Source organism: Scomber scombrus, chromosome 18 (assembly GCF_963691925.1).
Source record: "Scomber scombrus chromosome 18, fScoSco1.1, whole genome shotgun sequence".
In the NCBI taxonomy this organism is placed as follows: domain Eukaryota; kingdom Metazoa; phylum Chordata; class Actinopteri; order Scombriformes; family Scombridae; genus Scomber; species Scomber scombrus.
In genome coordinates, this window is record NC_084987.1 from 19328251 (window position 1) to 19349481 (window position 21231).

General features: G+C 41.1%; 1 protein-coding gene across 1 annotated transcript; it reads left to right on the forward strand.

Annotated features, from left to right (window-relative positions):
- Window positions 1–373: 373 nt before the first annotated feature.
- On the forward strand, window positions 374–19855 carry LOC133999154 (E3 ubiquitin-protein ligase RBBP6-like). Its single transcript, XM_062438330.1, has 19 exons — window positions 374–936; window positions 2243–2348; window positions 3893–3941; window positions 7850–7894; window positions 8011–8093; window positions 8359–8455; window positions 8668–8807; window positions 9203–9375; window positions 9929–10032; window positions 10211–10381; window positions 10856–11007; window positions 13177–13330; window positions 13414–13480; window positions 13619–13655; window positions 13754–14065; window positions 14509–14652; window positions 15135–17201; window positions 17414–17534; window positions 17692–19855. The coding sequence occupies exons 1-19, from the start codon at window positions 771–773 to the stop codon at window positions 19168–19170; spliced, it is 5667 nt and encodes a 1888-aa protein (XP_062294314.1). The 5' UTR covers window positions 374–770; the 3' UTR covers window positions 19171–19855.
- The last annotated feature ends 1376 nt before the right edge of the window (window positions 19856–21231 follow it).

The following is a 21231-nucleotide window of genomic DNA, read 5'->3' on the forward strand; positions in this document are numbered from 1 at the left end:
AAATGATAATTATGTGCGTCATGGTTTTCTAAGTCTGACAGTGAAAGTTATAGGTTCACGGTACTTTTATTCGTATGTTTCCACAAAATTAAACTTGTCATTATGTGTTGACAAAGCTTTTTTCAAAGAATGAATGACCTTTAAAATCAGATAAAATTAAAACAATAACATATACGCATGATAAATAACACATCCCCGGTATAAAAATCGACTGTTTGTAACTGCATATTAACATATTAGAGTAATTTGATACTTTCAAATAATCTGGAAGCAGTATGACGATGCAGGTTATCGTGACACATTTTTAAATGCTGTCTTCGATACTCGGATGTCGGAGCGTGCGGGCAGGACATGAAGGCAGCATCAGATGGTGAGTGCACTGTGCTGACGAGCCGTTGCTTTTGGAAACAGCTGGTGGTTTCTGTCAGCGCACACTTCGGATTGACAGCGACATTTAGCAGGAATAAAAGTTCAAATTAGACTCGAAACTGACTGAGTGCGCTTTGATTTGAACCTGCGCTGCTGCTCCACCAGACGCCGGGACATGTCATCCTGTGAACGCCACTTTTCCAGGCAGTTGTTAATTAACGACCTAGCTTGTTAGCGGCGGAATCACTTGGACGGTCGACGCAGCCGGTTGCTAACGCCAGCTAGCTAACTTTCTACTCCCATAGCAACTACCGCGAGACAGGCTTTCTGTCAGCGCAGAGAAACTGTCCACCGTCGCTCCCCTGGCAGTGTAGGACGACTTTATTTTGCTCTGTTTCAGCATGACTCATATTCATTATAAATTCTCCTCTAAACTCAGCTACGACACGGTGCTTTTTGATGGCCCGCACATCACGCTGAGAGATCTGAAGAGGCAGATCATGGGCAGGGAGAAGCTCCGAGCCGGGGACTGCGACCTGCAGATCACAAACGCACAGACCAAAGAAGGTAATAAAACACAATGTATGAACTGATAGGACTGTTTTTCCCTTAGCAGTATAACGACAGGTTGACAGTTTGAACTTTGGTGGAAAACACGTGGTTCAGATTTGACAGCTGTCTGGTGGCTGGGTGAGGGGGGCTTGCGTCACCTATTTCAGTGGTCCAGAAAAGTCAAGCCAGTACCAAAGGACCTAATGAATGAGTCACATTCCTGCTGCATTTACGCTTCATGTCTTTAATTAAACGGCCTGATGATGGTGGATCATCCTGTCACTGCCATGCATGCAGAGGTCCCAGCAGAGATATGGGATAAAAATAGCAAAGGTGGGGTGGGTGTCATTGCCATGAGACCTATGGGCACATGACACACGTAAATTAAAATGTATCAGTGTAGATGGTGGGATCAAAATTTGCTTCCATTTAGGGAGAGTAAAACCCATTGAATAATGAGAAGGTAAAGTAAAAAAAAAGGTGTTGTACATGATAAATATCAGCTCAGAGTGTGTCAATATCCTGCAGATAGTTAACATGCTGAAAACACAACCCCCACACACTGTGTGAGAAATTACATGTTCTCTCACACACACACACACACACACACACACACACATACACATAACTCACATAAGAGTTTACAGAGTTAGTTAGTCCTGGCTCGTAGAGTATAAGTAGAGTATGGTATATACAAGTTAAAGCCTGTAGGTTTATCTTTAAGGGAATGATACTCTTCATGTTTCTTGCATCAGTTCTCATGTTTACAACAGAGCTGGGCCACATTAGTGTCAGTGTTTTGCTTACGTTTGGTTGGTAATTACGTGTGATTTAAGAGACTCAGCAGAGTTTAATAGACTACATTTAATATTTAGTCTTTTGTTTGTTTTTTGTCGTATTTTCTTCTAAGAAAGGTGAATTATCAGATTCATAGGAACTTGTCTTAGAGCTAGTTCAAGATGTGTCTTTACAGCCCTACATGAGACATTTTAACACAGAAACACCTGAGATCACTCAATAATTCTCTAAACACTGTCTAATGGCAGTGTAGTTTTTTTAAAACTCGCAAATATTAAATTGTTATCAGCCTTAAAAATTCCTCCTTGGTCAGACAATATTTTATACAGTGTCAGGGTTTGTACATGAGCCATTCATTTGAAGTATTTTTTAACAGAATTACACAGTGAATCAGCAAAAATATAAACAAGCCATCGAGTGAAAAATTAAAATTGGTAATAAAATCAAAGTCCCAAACTAAGTTGGGTCATAGAGCCTCCAGAACATCTCACAAATGCTCACTTTTTACACCTCTTCCCCTCAGAGTACACAGACGACGAAGGTCTCATCCCCAAAGGCTCCTCCGTCATCGTCAGGAGGATCCCCATCATCGCAACCAAGTCCGGCTCAAGCAGCAAGAACCACAACATGTAAGTGTCCTTCCTCACAGACCTGGACTGTTATTAGTGTTTCACCCAGCCTGCCGGAGCCAAAACCTGGCAGCTGCAAGTCTGGTCTAAGTGTTGTAATTTCAGTGTGAGACAACTCCGCCAAGAAACAGTGTTTTAGTTAAGCTTAAGCTTCGCCTCAGGGCTGAGAGATCTTTTTAACATTAAAACAAGATTCTATGTTGGCCATAAATATTCAGCAGATTACGTTTCAACAGCCTCAAAATAGGAACATTAATTTAAAAAAACATTTTAAAAGAGTTTTTAAAACATTGTTGTAAAGACTCTTCACATTGACACTACTTGAGTATACATCTGGTGTGAAAAGTAGGAGGTTACTGGTGCTGCTTCTGCTTATTGGCATGATTTTGAGCAGCAGTGTGCGTGCCGGGTGTCGCTGTGTTTGCAGGTTGAGGCCGTTTCTTTTCAGGGACCACAATGGTGAAGACAACAATGCCATAAACATCCTGATGGTGAATCCATACAGAGGCCTGTGCCAGAATCTTTCAGCCGATGGCAGACAGTTATAAGAAGAAAAAAAAGGGAGTTTGCATAACATTTCCGTGATAAAATGCTCACAGGAAAAGAGCATAAGTATAACTCCATCGTGACGAACACAGGGATTACCCAGATATTAGTCAGGCTTAGACAGGAGAGCCGGCAGTGGTGGTGTGGGTTTTATGCATGGAAAGCAGGAAAAGACCTCACTGGAACAGACTGGCGGTCATGTGATTAGCCCCGTCAGCAGCATGCAGACAGGCGGAGAGGAATGAGAGCTAAAGAGTGGTGTAACCCTGCCCACAAGATTAAATGCACAAGCAGACTGATGACGGTCACTCAGCTTCATGGCGCTTCCAAGGAAGCCTCAACTTTGAGCAACTTTAAAAGTTTTTACATTAAACTTTAACTTGGTGCATTAAACTCGGTGGCGGACTGTTTCTCACATTGTGTGAATAAATTGGCCAAATAAACGAGATGTGACGATGCCATGATGATGAAGAGTAAGAGCGTCTCCTTAGACATCGCAGACACAGTCAAAGTGTCATTTCATATTTTACACAGACAATTCAGACTTTATGCGACAAGTGTAGAAATATTTCATACACTTGCAAACAGATGTTGAATGATGTGCTTCTTTGATTTACAAGTTATTAAAGGTGGACAAATGAAAAGTTAAAGAATACCCATTATCAAACTAACTATACTTTACTTAGATTAACTCAAATTCCACTCAGAGATACAATACAGGTTCACATCTACTCTGTAAGAGTTTTCTGAAGGCATTATGGGAAATGTAGGAATTTGCGTCCTGAAGTGTGAGTAGACAAGGCAGTTTAAAGTGTCTTTGTGTTTTGTACTCTATTCACTCTGTCATTAATGTAAAGTGTCTTTGGGTGCCAATAAAAGTCGACATAGACAAATAAAACGTATTTTCATTTCAGCCCTAATTGTGTGTTTTCAGACTGTTTTATTGTTACACATGTCACATGACTGATGGTGAAAAATGTTTTCTTTTTGTGTTTCAGAGAGCGATCAGACAACCAGCATCACCACGCCTCTGGAGCCATCAAAGCAGTATGTAACCTTAACAAATTCCACTGAACTTTGACTCCTACAGTACCACTAAACACACACATGGTTAGTAACAACTAATAGCTTAACATGTGTGTGCTTTGTAGCTTTTGAGATGCTGTGTTGCACCACTCAAAATACATAAATCAACATGTAACATCTCTAATTAAGATCAGTGGTTTAAACAAATGAGACCACAATCAAGATCATTGAAAACCTCCATTTCCTCTGTTTAAGTTCCTGTTGCAAAGAAGAAGTTGTTGCTACTCAGTTTTTGATTTACAATGAGCTGCTTTAAATGACTTTAACTAAAAAAGCTGCACACAGTTTAGTATTGGCACATCAACTTTATGATGAATCACTCAGAAGGATCAAGGATGAACAAAATGGGAAGAAGTGATTTTTACCAATAAACCACTTACAACCAAGGGGAAAAACCCCTTTTTATAGATATTCTTTGTAATAATGACTCACAGCTGTTACTTAAACGAGCTGGTTTGTAACCAGACAGTGTTTATTGTTGCAGATCATTCTTTATCTGTCTGTGGGTGGTGGGAGCAGCTCGGGTGGGTCAAACATTATCACGCAGGCCAGCTGATAAACCCAACTGTTGTTTTATCACACTGGCTCTGCTGACACTTGTCATTTTTTTGATTTATCTCAGGCACCTTACAACAGCAAATAGAGATGCACTAGATAGTTGTATTCTCTTAGTGTTACTTGATAGCTGTACAGCCTCTGCTGCTGGGAGTCTTCAAGTTACATTAAAGGCTGTTTTTATTTATTTTTTTATTATTCAGTCTTATTCAGGATTTGATTCCTTCATCCACAAACTAATTGGTTGTATGAAAATGAATGATTTAATGTCAGAATAATACAAAACTATACTCTGCTCTGGTGGAGTGAACAGATGCTGTTATACTCCTTAACTCTTCAAATTCAGCCAAGGAAGTTGAAGTAAAATCTACACAGGGGTGTGTCACCACAAGTTCAACAGAAACCTGTGTTACTGCAGTGAAAGAACCAATGTCAAAAAAATGAATAAAGGAACATTAAAAAAATAAATGACCACTAAAATTAATGATGCTTCATTTTAAGTTAAGTGGTGCGCCGTTGTTATTTAATGCTGAATTCTTATAGTGCAATTTTGTTTCTAATTCTATACACTAACCTAAATGCCTCTAAAAAGCTTTTACTGGCTGCAGTCTGAACTGGTTTACACTGACTTGACCTGATTTTCTCTCTGGTTTCTCAGTAGGAAAAGTGTCTGCCTCTCTCTACTTAAAACTTTGAGTCTGTTGGACAACACAAACTTTTACTTTTGTGTTTTTTTTCCCTTCCAATAAAGTTGTTTGTATGAAGCTGTATTATGTATTGATTATGTGTTTGATTTCACTGGAGTCGGTCTGTCAGTCAACATTTCTATTTGATCTTTGGTCCACATTCTCCCCTCAGCTGGAAAGACAAATCAAACAAAGAAACACACAAACTGGGACCTCATTGGAAAAGCTTAAAATCTGACTGTGGCATTTTGACCCAATGATAAAAAGTTAAGCATTATAATGTTAGGGAGGTGCTTCTGGTATTACATTACTGCATATTTACAGTAATGCTCTTAATATTTCTTATAGGAAAACAATTTCTGTACTGTATGAGCACTGAAAGCACAGTATAAGCCTACATTCAACTTTTAAAGTGTGTTATTACATCATCTTTTTAACCTTTGCTGGGAAATCAGATCATACTGCTGTACTCAGCATATTTGATTGAAATGAGACTGGGATTTTAAATGGTACGTCAAGCTTTAATTAGAGGGTGTGGTCAATGTAGGAATTACAGGTACAGTAATTGGTTGAGTTAAAAATGTATTTATTTATTTAGTATTTTGTTGCAGACTCTGTCAGGTCATTTTCACCTTTTGCTTGTTTCAGGGTCTTGTTGCCTTTGGCCTGGTCTTCAGCAAATGAAATACATACACAGTTGAACAAAGTTCAATCAAGGACATTGAACTCATTAGTCGCCATTGTCCTAAAATTGGGGGACAGTGTGTAAAAAGGGAAACCAACACTCCTCAACCAGTGTGGATGTTAACAATCCACTCTTAAAGCTTAAATTCAGCACTTAATCATCATAGTCATGCTTTCATTTAAATGCCATTGCGCTGGAGTATAGAGACAAAAACAAGCAAGTATCCTGATGCCTTCTGACTTATGTCAACAAACAAGAAGCATGTGAACTCCACTTTGAAGCTAAATCATCTATAACATTATCTTACAGTTTTAATGGGGATGAAGCATTAAGTAGGAAGATTGTAGCCAACACTGTTTTAAACCATTTTAAAGTATCCTGTGGTTATGATTCATAAATAGGTGTCAATGTGTAAATGTTCAGCTTTTCATACGGCTGTTAATTAATCCAGTTTAAAGAACTTTGTTCATTCAGCAGGGCAATTTTAAAGTTTATATAGCACATGCAAATATTTTAATGTAGTTGAAAATGTATTTACTGAATGAATGTGAAGATCAGTAGTGATTGACCCTGATTGGCTGACAACACCAGCTACTTCACAATAACTTAAACCCTCTGAGTAAAAATTATAACTTGTTAAAACTGATAAGAAGGAATCATTCAGAGCAGATATTTTTGACAATACTGCAACTTTGACCTTCACTGAAACATTTTTTGACAATCAACTTCTTTCAGTGATGGTATGTGTTTGTGCTGTAAGTGCAGGGCAATGCTATTATTATTCAGTGCTATTATTTAATTAAAGAAAAATTTTAAACTCTACTTTTTTTGATTCACACATCTGTTGGAGCACAGTAGAGGAACATATCAAAAACAGATGCTCACAAACTACAAGCAGTGAAGTAGACATTATGTGATGTGACACCAACAAAATGCTGGTCTCACAGGTGAAAGCATTATGCTGTCAGCACTGTTGTTTTCAGTAAAACAGGTTTTGAGGTTTGAGAAGTGGGCAGTGTGTGAAATGTGAAAAGTCCAGTGATACTTATTCTCCACCTTTCATGATGCTGGTGTAATTTTTTACACAGGGAATTAGCGATGGGTTAGGGTTACAGGGGGGTGAATGCACTGTATACCTCTGTGCCAGCAACAGCTGTGGCCAAAGACGTTTGTTTTGGGTTGTCCGTGTCCGTCCATCCGTTCTCGTGAACGTGATATCTCAGGAACACCTGCAGGAATTTCATTACATGTGGCACAAACATTCACTTGGACTTATGGATGAACTGATTTGATTTTGGTGGTCAAAAAGTCACTGTGACCTCACAAAACATGTTTTCTGCCATAACTAGATAATTCATAGGCTTATTATCACAAAGTTTGACACAAATGTCTAATAGGATATATATATCCAAAAGGTTAAAGGTCAGCCTCACTGTGACATCATGCTGCAAAACCACTTTTCTGGACATCATTCAATGCCATGATGCAGGAACAGAAGGGGAGATTGTGACCATATTTCACACTTGGTCAGACACCGAATTGGTGACACTAATCTTGAAACTGTGGTGATTATTTAGATCTTCTGTGCCGCCGGTTTGTGTGTGAAGCATCCGCGTTTTAGAAATTATAGCTTCTTTGCAGCAACATCCATATCTAAGGCATTGTCTACTGTCATGGCTAAACTTAGTTTTATTGGCCAAACATGTGAACACATATAAGGGAAATACACTGAAGACCTTTCATGAAATTCCTTCAGTCTTCACTACAAATATTATGACATGGATGTAAGCTGACACAGGTTGGCGGAGGCATATAACCACGAGGTGGTATTTCTAGTTTTAGTCTACAGCCACATCAAAATTCAGTAGGACAAATATTTATGGATATACAACGCCCAATCTTTTTCTAGATAGTTTCACTGATTTTGTGTTTATTCCTAACAGATGGATGACCACAATTCTTCAAGAGCTTTACCCTTTTTCTCCAAGGTACATTCTCTCTTTCTTGCTTTTCTTATTATTCAGCTTTTACATATTCATCCTGGATCATGTCCTTTTAAAATAAACACTGATCCTCCTGTTTCACCTCACATACATTCATGCAGATGACTAACCTGGCTCATGCGGACGTGTCGGAGGATGATAAAATCAAAGCTATGATGAATCAGTCTGCCTATGATACCATGAGGTGAGTTACTTTTATAATGCTTTCAAATCTCCACCTTCATCCCTATTTCTGTCTCTTTATTACCTCTTTTCACCTGCATTTACCTGCTATTTTCTTAAATTGTCTATCTCCATATCGTGATTGTCTCTCTTTGCTCCATCTTCATCCAACACTCCATTTCTGTTGCTCTTCCTTCCCAGTTCCTACAGTTTTGTCTGTTTGTTCTCTTTTGTCTATCCTTTTCTTTCTTCCTCTCTTTTAATTCATAGTGTCTTTCTCTCTCTAGTTACACCAAGAAGTTTGGTGGTGTTCTTCCCGCGAACTACGCCTGTTATCGCTGTGGAAATACTGGACACCACATCAGGAACTGTCCCACCGGCGGGGTAAGAGCAGGACAAGTGATAAGTGAAGCAGTTTGTGTAGCAGTCTTGGAACAGCTCTCGCTCTGCAGAAAAACTTATTTGATTACTGTTTGTGTTGATGTTTTTATGTGCATGGGTGTGTGTGCACTGTAAACAGAGTGCCAACATGTACTTAAGTGCTGACTTTCAGCTTACGCCTAACATTGAATGTAGATGCGTGTGTTTGGCAACAGGATAAAAATGCTGAGGCGCCACTGAGAATTAAGAAGAGCACAGGCATCCCTCGTTCCTTCATGGTCGAGGTGGACGATCCCAGCATAAAGGGAGCCATGCTGACCAACTGCGGACGCTACGCCATTCCTGCCATAGATGCGTGAGTGTTAACGAAAGCCAGTGTCTCTGTTTTTCTCATGTTATTTTAAGATGAACTTTGGTACAAACCTTAGCTTAATACCTAAGTATTTATTGAACAGGGACATTTGTTGTCTCAGAGGCAAAACATTGTCATTATTAGGACTATATATAATTGAGAAAATGAAATGGGAACTGGATTCACTGCTGTCTTTTTGGGACCAGTCAGAGGAACTGCAGAGGCCATTTGGATGAGCAACAGAACATTTCAAGAATAAAACAGTTGCTTTTAACTTACTTGTGACCTGGATGACGTCGACCTTCTGTCAAAACGTTCCATCTCAGGTCAAAGTATCTTTAAACAAATTAAAAATACAAGTGTGGATTTGCAGTAAATGTACTGTTGTCTGTCTGTAGGGAGGCATACGCCATTGGAAAGAAGGAGAAGCCCCCGTTCGTTCCACAAGAGCAGCAAAAAACAGAAACTGTGGAGGAACCCGTACCAGACGAACTCCTCTGTCTCATCTGTCATGACCTGCTGACTGACGCCGTGGTCATACCCTGCTGTGGAAACAGCTACTGTGATGACTGTGAGTGTCTTACACACACACACACACACACACACACACACACACACACACACACACACACACACACACACACACACACACATTAAAACTAACTCAATGCACAGTTTCTGTACTTTTAAGAATAAAGATCGTGATATATGTATGTGTATTAGTCATGCAGAAACTAATGTGACTGCCTCTGCGGTACTTTGTAACTCCCAAAACTGAGAATAGAAACCATTAAAATATATTATTTGCATTAGCAACTTGAATAGGTAAATATTAAACATGTAAATATTACCTGCCAAACCCAAACAGCTGCCAAAACTAATCCAAATCCAAGCAGCCAATATTTGTCTTTATCTGTAAGCAGCTTTTAGGAGGGGGGGAAAAAACCTAATCTGTTATTTTATTTTAAACAAAATAGCAGTCACACAAGTAGAAAATGAACACTCACTACACACAAACATGCACAACCAGGATATGAGTTGTCCTCATTATTGTCTGCAATGACTTAAATACTCTCCTGACTGGAAACTCATTTACATTTCAAACTTGTTTCTCTCTTGCTCAGGTATTCGCACTGCCTTGCTGGATTCAGAGGAACATGTCTGCCCCACTTGTGGCCAATCAGATGTCTCCCCCGATACCCTGATAGCCAATAAGTTCCTCCGACAGGTGAACTAACAGATGGGCGGGGAGGGTGTTAATTAATTGTTTTTGAAGAGGGGATTAGTATAACTTTTCTCCTCTTGATTTGATCCATATTGTGCCTCACCAGAAGCTTCTCGTTGTTTTTTTAACTTCTTTATCGAAATGCTCAGTGTGTGATGTCTGTATATCTCTCCAAACACAGGCTGTGAACAATTATAAGAAAGAAAGAGACCACACCAAAAACCCGCAAGGAGTGTCTGGATCTTCCCATTCCTTAAATCCAACCCCAACGCAGAGCCCTGTCCCCACCCCGCCCCCTATTGCCACGCTGAGCCAACCCCAGAGGCCCCACCAGCTGACACAGAGCCAGCAGGTGAACCTCGTAATGATGTAAAAAATATAGCCCTGTACTGGCGTGACTCAGGAGCAAAGGGGATAATTATGTTTTCTTATCTTAATCAGATGTGACTCAGGTTTCCCAAACCTTTAAAACAAATATACTGCAAGTAATCATCAGCATTCTCAATATTTAACCGAACATGCACTCGCTTTATCAATGTGAGCTATAATCATTTATTTTAAAGGCTCCAATTTATAAAATTATAGACTAGAAAATGTTCAGCTTTTTTGAGTACTTCTGTTAGTTTCACACTCACATGAGAAAATTACAAAAAGTAATTGTCTGAGACTTTGATGTTGGACTGAGATGACCTCATTAGTGAGGCAGCATTTACATTTAAATATTGTCTTATGCAGATGTTCTGTGTTATTGTTTATTCTAATGGTTATAATGAAATGTTTCTCTTGCAAGTTTAATTGTATTCTCAACTATCTCTCCGTCTTTTAGGACCCTCTCCTGCCCCGCCCACAGCCTGCAGACACGCCGCCACTGTCTCGGGTGGCTGAGGCTCCTCCTGCAGCAACAGGTCCCACCTCTGCTTCCAGCACACCTAGCACTTCCCTCCAACCTGTGCAGAGCCATCTGGAGATACCCAACAAGTACGAATACACATTAACATATTCACACACCAGTAAAATCAATTCAGGATTACAGTACATAGTGTTGGTGGGCGGGTTGGTGATGTGTAACTGCATTGGAACTTTGTTCCATTTATTCATGGTGCCTCAAATGCCTCACTTGGTTGACAAGCCAACTGTTGACTCCTCAGAGTTCTTGTCGTGGAGCTGTGAGGCACAGCAAAGAACCTTGTCTTGTTCATGAGTTTACAATCAATGGTGCAGAATGGCTTAAACTATTTTTGTATTTCAACAATTCATTACAGATGGAATAATCAATTTTTCACAATTAAAATAGTCTGAATTGTGATTTTAAAAAAGTGAAAGCCAGAGTTTGCAGGACTTGGCTTTTACAGCCGCAGTGTTAAGATTAAATACCCAACCGGTTTGGTTCGGCTCAGTCGAGCTCTAGTGCATTTTGCCATGTGACTGTGTGACAGCTGCTAATTGAACAAACAAGCAACCCCACCGAGACAGATCGCCTGTAAAGGAAAGCCTCAGGGCCGCTTCCAAGCAGACTCTGATTCATTTCATTTGTAGTGTGAAAGTAAAGCAGACCAACCACAAGTTTTTTGTGATAGTAGATTTGTGACACTGAATTCAAAAGCTAAACTATTATTACATCTATCTGCTGATCGTGAACAATTTCGAAGTTGGTCTAAATGAAACATCACAAAGTGAAAACGAGTGTCCTATTTCTTCTATTTTAGTATTTCCCTAATAAAGAATGAGTGAAACAAAACAAATACAAGACGCCTCTTTCTTGTCCTGTTCCTGTTCCCTTCATTACTTTTTATATACAGAATCATATATGAGGTCCAGTTGTAGTCTGGACTAATAATGCTCATAATTAAGTTTTTCTTTGTGACACCTGAGATAATGAATAAACATTTACGATGCAATAAAATGCTCATGTCAGTTATCATAATTGGATTCCCCCATGCAAGACTGAAATCACCACAACCAATTAGTGAATTAGCTGTCAGTCCACATGACTTCATACCTTCAGCTGCTGGTTCATTTGTAATAAATCAGTGTGAACATGAAGCAGGCCACAACTGAAAGGCAACAGTGTACCATACGTTTTCTTGATGTGAACCAAATGAACCAAACTACAGCTCTGAAAGTGATGAAGGTGAGGATAATGACATCTGACTCACCCACCTCCAACAGCTGCAGTTAGAGAGAAGAAAGAAGAAAGTCTTCTAATTAAAGTTTTGTGAGAAATGATGGTGTGACTGTGGTATCTGTTCCTCACAGGGATGAAATGATGACATAAACATAGAATAATTATGTTAAAGATTTTATTGTCTTTAACATAAAGTTAGTAGTTGACATTGACTGTATGAGGGTTTTTTTTCCAAGGTCTTTATACAGAACCAAGGTTCATGTTTTTGTTACTTTATATTATACATTTGATCTGGTTAGTTAAAGGAGCACACTATAGAAGTTAGCATGACATACCTACATCTTGTCGTCATCACCTCCATCGGCTACGTCTCCCTATACTCGCTAGTGATTGTTTTTTTAGACAGTTGTGCGTCTGATGTCGGAGTGTTGTCAATTTGGTGGGTAGCCTTTGCCGTTTGAATTAGTGGAGAACAATTAATGAACAGATTCATTTTGTTACCACTATATTATATTATTAAACTATATTTACTAAAGTTTCTTTATCTTCAGGTGGCATTACTTTATTGTCCTCTCATATCCTCTCGAAAAATACCTGGAAAGTCTTCCGTCTTTTTACCTGTTGACTTTTGACCATATTTCAAGTAAAGACTTGGTCTCCTCCTCTCCACAAGTGCTACCGTGGCTCATTTGTTCCTTTTCTGGTTCTGATGGTAGCCTGCTGGAACTTCCTAATTGGTTCAGAAGTCTCAACAATTCACAATATGTTTTCTCATCGGAAACAAATGGAACCTGTTTGGCCCGCACCATGGTCTGGGTGAGGTTTTACACCTGTAATTTAGGTTCAGATCTAACTGAAAAATCTGAAAGTCTCAATCAAATGAAGTAGATGTGAAAGGACCCTAAAATACGTCTAACGGACTTTAGATAAGAACATGTTGTGCCATCTCTGACCAAATTTGGCATTGTGGATTTTAGAGTGAGATGCAGGCAATGACACTGATATATCTGCTGTTTCTTCAGGGTGGCTGGAGGAGAGACACATGATGACTCAGTGCCTTCTGCCTCTGCCTCTGCCTCTGCCTCTGCCTCTGCCTCTGCCTCTGCCTCTCCCTCTGCCTCTGTGCTGGTAGCAAACAAAGACCCCATTGCTGCTCCATCACAGCTCATACCACTGGTGAGGACACACAGACACAGACCTACTAAGTTAATGCAGCAAAGTTTCTCAGTATGAAATCTGTGATGTTTGTGTCTGTTCAGGTTAATTACACTCCAGTGGCAGACCAGCCCCCATCAGTCAGTGTAAATCTACAGCAGTCCTCTTCAGGTGAGTAATAGATGGTTCTGCTATCCAGCAATCAAACAAGAGGACATTTAATATGTACAGTTGGTTGAACACATGATCAAGAAGTAGTGTCTCTTTGTGTCTGTTAATTTGTATTTTATTTCCTCTCTGAACGCAAAGGGCCAGCACCAACTGGTCTGGCAGCCTGCTGGGACAGGTCAGTGAAACATTTGTGATATTGTGTTAAGTCTATATTTGAGTCCATTCAGATATTCAAAACTGATGTCATTTCTTCTTCCTGTATCTTCTCCACAGCTCCCCTTCCTCCTCAGGTTGTCCCACCGGAGGCTGGACTGAATCCACCACCCAGCAGCTCCCTCCCCCCTCCACCACCCCATATACAGCTACTCCACCTCCACCTCTCTTCCCCTCCCCCCATTTCCCCGCGTTCCTCTCGGCTCAGCAGCCCCTCAGCGGTTTCCCTCCTGGATACCCGCCTGCCCCGCCCATCTGGACGCTACCAAACCCCCATGGTGCCCCCATCCCTTCCCTGTGCTCCTCCACCTCCTCCATCCCTGCCCTCATCCCCAAGGAGTGGTTCAGGAATCAGAGAAAGAAGAAGGAAAGGTAAATGGAACATTCAACAAGCAGTGTTACCCATGACAGGGTGTCTGCAAGTCAATAAAAAGTCTCCAACTTAACTTTGTCTTAAACTATATAAACATACTTGTTTAATTGTAGGAAGAATTGATTTGTCATCTGTTTTTGCTGTTTAATATTGTTACTTCAATTCCAGGCAACACTATTTTTTAAAGAGTCTTTTTTAAAACCTCCAGATCCTAGCCAAATAAGTTTTAGAAAAATGATTGTTACATTATGGTTATGGAAAAAAACAACAACCAATATCTCACTATATATTGTTTAATCGATAAAATATGTCAAATTTATTACTTGTTGGGCTGTTATTTGAGTGCATTTGTTATTAATAGTTTATTTAAAGCTGTAGTGTAGTGACCGGTAATGCTGATAAGGACATAACTCAGTTGCTTCCCTCTCTCTTTGTCACTCAGGTCTCCTCACAGAGGATCCTCCTACAGACGCTCTTCTTCTCGTTCTGATTCCAAACCTTCTAAGTCCAAATCTTCCCGTTCCTATTCTCGCTCTTCAAGCAGGTCCAGATCTCGTTCCCGGTCCAGATCCCAAGGCAGATCAAGGTATTTTTTGGATCCATGGAAACAGGATGAGAAGAGAAAATAAATATGATAAAAGAAAGCAAACAATGGACTCTGAGTGATGTTTTAGCGCGTCAACCCAGGTGTATGTGGATTGAAATTTCCTCTTTTAGTGTTATTATAAGTTCTTGTATTCAATGTGTTGCCATCTTGAAAGTGAACCATTCCGAAAATTAAAATGTTATGTCACGTGAATTTCAGGAGAAATAAAAGTGGGATTTTAAGTGCACAACACAGAAAACAAATAATAGTACATAATATGCATGCAAACTCTGGTATGTTGTAAAATGTAATTATAAATGCTTTTTTTTACCTATTTCCATTTAAAATGCTTGTTTTTTGTGCATGCCCATGAAGATCAGTTACTGAAGATACACTCCAAAAGCAGTTATGCATTTAAATTTGTGACATATGACTTACATTTTTTCTTTCATTTTTTTTTCTTTTTTCTTTTTTCCCTTCAGGCCCCGCTCTCCTCACTCCCGTGCCAGAGACCTCCACTCCCGCTCTCGTCCACCTCGCTCCTATAGCTATGGTTACAAACGATCACGCTCCCCCACGCCATCCTCATCGTCGTCACCTCGAGTGGGTCACCACTCCAGGTCCAAGTCACCGTCGGATCACCGAAAAAAACGTCATCACAGCAAGAAGTCTGCTTCGAGCAGCTACAGCTCAAGGAGGGGCGGAGAACGCTCATCCACATCAGGTCTCCCTCAGAGAGACGCAGGAGGCCCATGGGGGAGTTTAGCCCCTTACCAGTTTGATCTGCATGCAGCTCAAAACAGCAACCTGGAGATGGACAGAGAGCGCTACATGCAGTGTAAAAAAGAGTACAAAGAGTGGTGTGAGAAATATTTTAGCAGCTATGTCAACCATTTCCACCAACTGCCACCTTCCCTCCTCACCCTTCCTCCTCCTCCTAATCCTTATTGGGGAGACAGAGAAGGAAGCACAAATCCCTCACAAGGCCACTTCGACTCTCGCTACCAACCCCAAAGTAGACCCACTGCCCAGACGGATGGCCGCTCCCCTCCATCTCAGTCGTCCAGTGACAGCCGCTCCCCGCCATCTCGGTCCTCAAGTGACAGCCGCTCCCCTCCATCTCAGTCATCCAGCGACAGCCGCTCCCCTGCCTCTCGGACATCCAGTGACACCCGCTCGACGCCATGCGAAGAAAGACCTCATCGGCTGAGGTGCACTGAGAAGGAGAGCCGCCCGCCAGTCGCACCGAGAGAGGCCAGCAAAGAGGTGGGAATGCAAGAAAGAAGAGCCCTGGTACATGCAGAAAAGAGGACGAGGAAGGGAGGAGAAGTAGAGGAGTCATCATCCCCTGATGCTGCCGACTCAACAGACGACAGCAGAAACAACAAAAGGAGGCAGAGCAGCAGACCAAACGCCTGCAATGATCGCACACCAGCACAGGAAGAAACAGCTGCCAGCGATGCAGTAGAATTAGTCCAAGTTCCCCTGAAATCAGATAAACCTTTGGATAAAAGCTATGAAAGAAAAAGTAGAGAGCAAAGAAATTTGGAAAGAGAGAAAGGATGGCGAAGAGGCAAAGATTCAGACTCCAGGCAGGATTTGGAGAGACATCACAAAGCGAGGCCCAGTAAAGAGGCAGGCAGGGTGAATACAGACAGGGACACAAACCCTGAAGGCAGAAAATCTTCTGACTCTAGATCAGAGAAAAAGAGAAAGAGGCAAGGAGAGGGCTCAGAGAGAAATGAGAGGGAGAGAAGTCTCAGCTCCAAGACCAAAACCAAACTCACGGAGGACCCTGAGAACCGCAAGAGTGAATCGCCGAAACGGTTTGACAGAGAGACACCACAAAAGGAGAAGAAAATGGAGAAAAAAAATTGGCCTCTAAAAGAAGTAGACATCTGGGAGGGAGAGATAAAGGTTAAGCCACAGAAGAAGATAAGCATAAACATCAACCTGGATGGGAAAAGGAAGGAGGAGAAAAATGAAAAACAGGACCTGTCTTACCCAGAGAGGATTGCAGAAAAATCAAAGGAAGGGGCTGAGAGGGCTGCTGCTGGAGAGGAGAGAAATTTAAAAAGAGAGACAGAAATTATAGTAAATGAAAGGAAGGAATCCATCAGAGAACAGGAAGGTGTGCTAGAAGAAAAAATAAAACCGGATGAAAAAGAAGAGAGAGGCATGTGGGAAAAAGCCACCTTCAGAGATGACAAGGGACAGACTTGGGCGAAGATTGCTGGAGAGGGAGAAGACAAGGGGGACGGAGGAGAGGAGGACTTTAACTTATGGCATTGTGCCTTCAGAGGAGTGGAGAGCAGAGAAGAGACGGAGGCCAGCAAGAGAGAAGAGGTGACGAGAGACGAGAGGAGGAGCGTGACTGGGAACGAGGAGGAAGGAGAGACAGTGAGAAGTGATGACGGGGACAAAGAAATTTGCGAGTTTGACGCAGGTGCCCAAACCCCGCTGGGGGCATACAAACCAAAAGAGCAGCTGACGGAGGAAGAGTTGAAGTCACAGTGGAGCAGAAATGAGTCCATGGTGGAGAATGGCAGGTGAGAACAGCTTTATTCTTTTTTTTTAAGTTTATTTTATGTGTTGTTCTGTCTACTTGTTCTTTAATTGTGTGTGTGTGTGTGTGTGTGTGTGTGTGTGTGTGTGTGTGTGTGTGTGTGTGTGTGTGTGTGTGTGTGTGTGTGTGTGTGTGTGTGTGTGTGTGTGTGTGTGTGTGTGTGTGTGTGTGTGTGTGTGTGTGTTTTAACTGCAGCAGCACAGTGGGCAGCTGGGGAGGTGAGGAGTGTCAGGAGAGGTGGACAGCGGTGAAAACCCTGGAGGAATACACACAAGACGAGGCTGAAGACGGAGATGGCGAGCCCTTGCTTATACAGGTGTGTCCCGGAGCTCAGGCAAGGTGTCACCATTCTTTCCTGTTTTGTGAATTCATTCTTTTGGTTCAGCTGTGTTCAACTCTGCAAGATGGTTTGTGTTGTTTTAGAAGGTCACAAGTCCACATTGTCTCAGTCTTGCTTTCATTCTCTGTCCCAGGTCCCTCGCTGCAAATGGGAGAAAGAAGAGTCCGAGGAAGAAGAGCAGGACAAAGGAGAGATAAAAGTTCAAACAGACACTCTCCCGGTAGCTCTGCCTCCACCACCGCTGACACAAAGTAACAATGAAACGGAGAGAGAGAATGAGAGGCAGAGACAGAGGTCAGTGGAGAAGAAGAGAGACAGGGAAAGAGCAACAGAGAGAGGAAGAGACAGGAAGAGAGAGAGAAACTCTTCTCTGACCACTTCAGCCAGAAGTGTGGCTCCCTCTAGTGGCAAAGACAGAACTGACAGCAGCTTGTGTACAGACAGGGACAGGGACAGAGGGAGGGAGCGTGAGAGACAGGAGAGAAAAAGCCAAAAAGAGAGGATGAGGGAGGAAGAGAGAGGGAGAGACAGGGAGAGAGAAAGAGAGCACAGCAGCATCCTAAAGAAGAATGTCTCCTCTTCTTCTCACTACTCCTCTTCCTCTGCGTCACATGACACAGAGAAGAGAGACAGGCAGCGTGGTGGGGGCCAGGGCAGCAACAAGAGCACCTCCTGTCCCGGCAGGAGCAAAGAAATCAGTTTGATAGGCCGAGCTACTGAGGCACCCAATCAGAATGCACATAAAACACACAGAGACATGTTACTGGACTTTAAATGTAAAGAAAAAGAAGAAGAGCAGAAGGACCTTCGTGTTTACTATCATGATAATCACAGAGATCCAACACACATCTGCAGACATGAACAGGCGCCTTCCCTCACCCACAGCTGGGGAAAGGAGAGAGACCCGCTCCCCTCTAAATCCCCTAGAGGACTGCAAGGAGAATCGGAGCCCAGTAAGCCCAGAATAAGCAGCCCTGATCCTGAATTAATGCATGTTGCCAGATCTGATCAGCCAAACACCTGGATGTCCATGAGCCGGCACGCAGTCTCACCCACAGAGCCACCCAAATTCCGTCAAGAAATGACCAGCAACTCAGAGAAAGAAAAAGAGAAGAGGGACAACAGAAGGAGAAACGAGAGCAGGGAAGAGATAGGGGAGTGGAAGAGATACAAGCTGGATAAAGCGGTAAAAGAAAGCAAAGGGGAGGCAGAGATTAGAGAAACTGAGGCTGAGAGACAACAAGGTGGTTGGTGGGAGGCTGATAAATTGGACGTAGAGGGAAAATGGGGGGCAGGAAGAGAGCTGGAGGAGGGAGAGAGGCCCAGCAGCCGCAGCAGCAGCGTCAGTTCTTCAGCGAGCCAGGGGAACGGCAAGGACGACGGGAGAAAAGGCAGGAAGAAGAAACAGAAGAAGCACAAAAAGGAAAAGAGACAGGCCGGCCCAGAGCTGGAGGAAGGAGAATTGAAGAAACACAAGAAGAAGAAATCAAAGAAAAACAAAGAAGGAATCAAGGAGGAGAGCAGTGGAGAGGTGGATGACAGATGGAAAGAGGAGGAAGACAACATTGAGCTTCCTTTTTCAGTCCAAAAAGTGCCTGGATTTAATTTTTGACTTTTTTTTTTTCCCTCCCAAGATACTTTTTTTTTGTATCACATTAATATCTAATATATGCATTATCCAAAATTAAATTGAACAAATTGTGAAGGAAAAGCACTTTACTATGGATATGAAAAATGAATGTGAATGAAAGCAAATGTTAAGATCTTTGACCTCTTGAATGATTTAAAGTTCAAGGACTTTGCACACGCTCACAAGTCGCTCAGGACTGCCACCAGCTGTGGTTCACATTCACTGAACCTCCAAAGTCGCAGCTTGCATGAAGGAGTTTTCATTTTGCCAAAGAGGTCAGTCAGTCATTTGATTTGTCTCACACAGGAGTGCACATAGAAGATTGTGAGGAAGAAATGGTTTGTGATCCATTTAAAACTTAAACTGTGAATATTTATGATTTGATCCTCTGTGTTGTATTTTATTTTTATTTTTAATTTTGTAAATGTTTAATTTAAAAGACGCTGTTGGATGGACACATGATTAACAGAGGAAAGTTTAGTTGTTCCTGTTTTGAAGGAAATAAAAGAAACATCCATAAAATGTATTTCTGTCTCTATGATTTCTTCTGTTGCTTTTAGGAGTTCACCAGTGATAGTAATGCAACTAACATCTCAAATATAGTGAAAAAAGTGATATGCATACACTGGAAATATGGATTGCAGACAATAAAAATGTGCACAATTTTCTTGAGTCAAATGTTTCAAGATTCTTTATAAGGGACAAGAGCATTAAAAAAAATAATCCCACAAGTTGCTACTGCTTATCAGATAACCTTTTGCAAACTTGGACCAAAAAAAGTTTTTAAAGTTATAAAAGTACTCCATTACAAGAAGAAAATTCTGACTTCAACATTTTCAACATTTTATTAAGGAAAAAGTACAAAAATATCAGCAAAAGGTACTTAAGAGTCAAAAGAAAAATGACTCATTATGCACAATCTCCCTTGTCAGTGTTGTATTGAAATTATATTGGAATATTATTACTGATGCATTCATGTGTCAGCAGCATTTTAATGTAGTTAGTGGAGTTGGAGGTAATATCAACTATTTTACATACAGTTGGGTAGCATCATACAGTATTTATTGAGATGTTTTGTATGTATAATCTTAGTAACTATAACTGTCACGTAAATACTTTGATCTGAAATGCAGTTGAGTCAAAGTTTAATGTAGCTTAAAATTGAAATACACAAGCACCTCAAACCTGTATTTAAACATATTAAGTTCCACCATTAAATCCTGCTTATTTTTTTATGTATTTATTTTATCGGTAATTCGTGTTTTCATTGTTCTAGTTGCTGGAGCTTTTGATGGAATTGCTCCTAATATTACATTAACATTGTTAACTATGAGTACAATTTATATTTTTTACTCAAATCATGAAAAGCATGAAAATCTCCTATGTGCCTTTAAAAATTCATCTTCTTGGGCACTAAGAGAAAGACCAGAATGCATTTTGACAAACTAGATGTCTTTTTTTAAAACCAGAAAGCAAAACTTTCTTAATAGGATTTTGTATCCTGTTAACTACAAATTAGATACACTCTCAGAATTGTCTTCATTTTCTTCATCGTTTTCCAATAATTTTAGTTATTGCCAGTACAGACTTGAAATCCTCCTCAAAGTCATCTGGGTGTGACACGATGTTCTTACAGTAGCAATCACAAAACAAGGTAAGTGGTCTCTTCGGGCACCTAAAGTACACTCATTTAACATCTCTATGCTGTTCCTCTTTCTTCATTTGTCCATCTTTCATTCCAGACACCACGTTAGCCCCCCACCCATGCAGACGTCCCTAAAACCTCAGACAGTCGGCCGAAGACTGAACACAACATCACCTCCCCTCCCCTCATCCATCTTCTCACCCACATGCCAGGTAAGGATGCCCACACTGAACGCAACAAATATACACTTTTTGCTTTAATTATATTACCTCTGTGCATGGCACTCCTGCTTTAACTCAAAAAGCAGTAAAAAAAAAACATTAATGGAGACATCAAACGTGCAGTTTAACCATGAACAAAGCTGTGCTCACACACTCAGTTTTCAGAAAGGTTGGTGG

Bases quoted from the DNA above. Each gene is read 5' to 3' on its own strand.
- LOC133999154 (XM_062438330.1), top strand. From the start codon at position 771: ATGACTCATATTCATTATAAATTCTCCTCTAAACTCAGCTACGACACG. The intron at 2,349-3,892 runs GTAAGTGTCCTT...TTTGTGTTTCAG, and splicing joins AGCAGCAAGAACCACAACAT to AGAGCGATCAGACAACCAGC. The intron at 17,535-17,691 runs GTGTGTCCCGGA...TCTCTGTCCCAG, and splicing joins GCGAGCCCTTGCTTATACAG to GTCCCTCGCTGCAAATGGGA.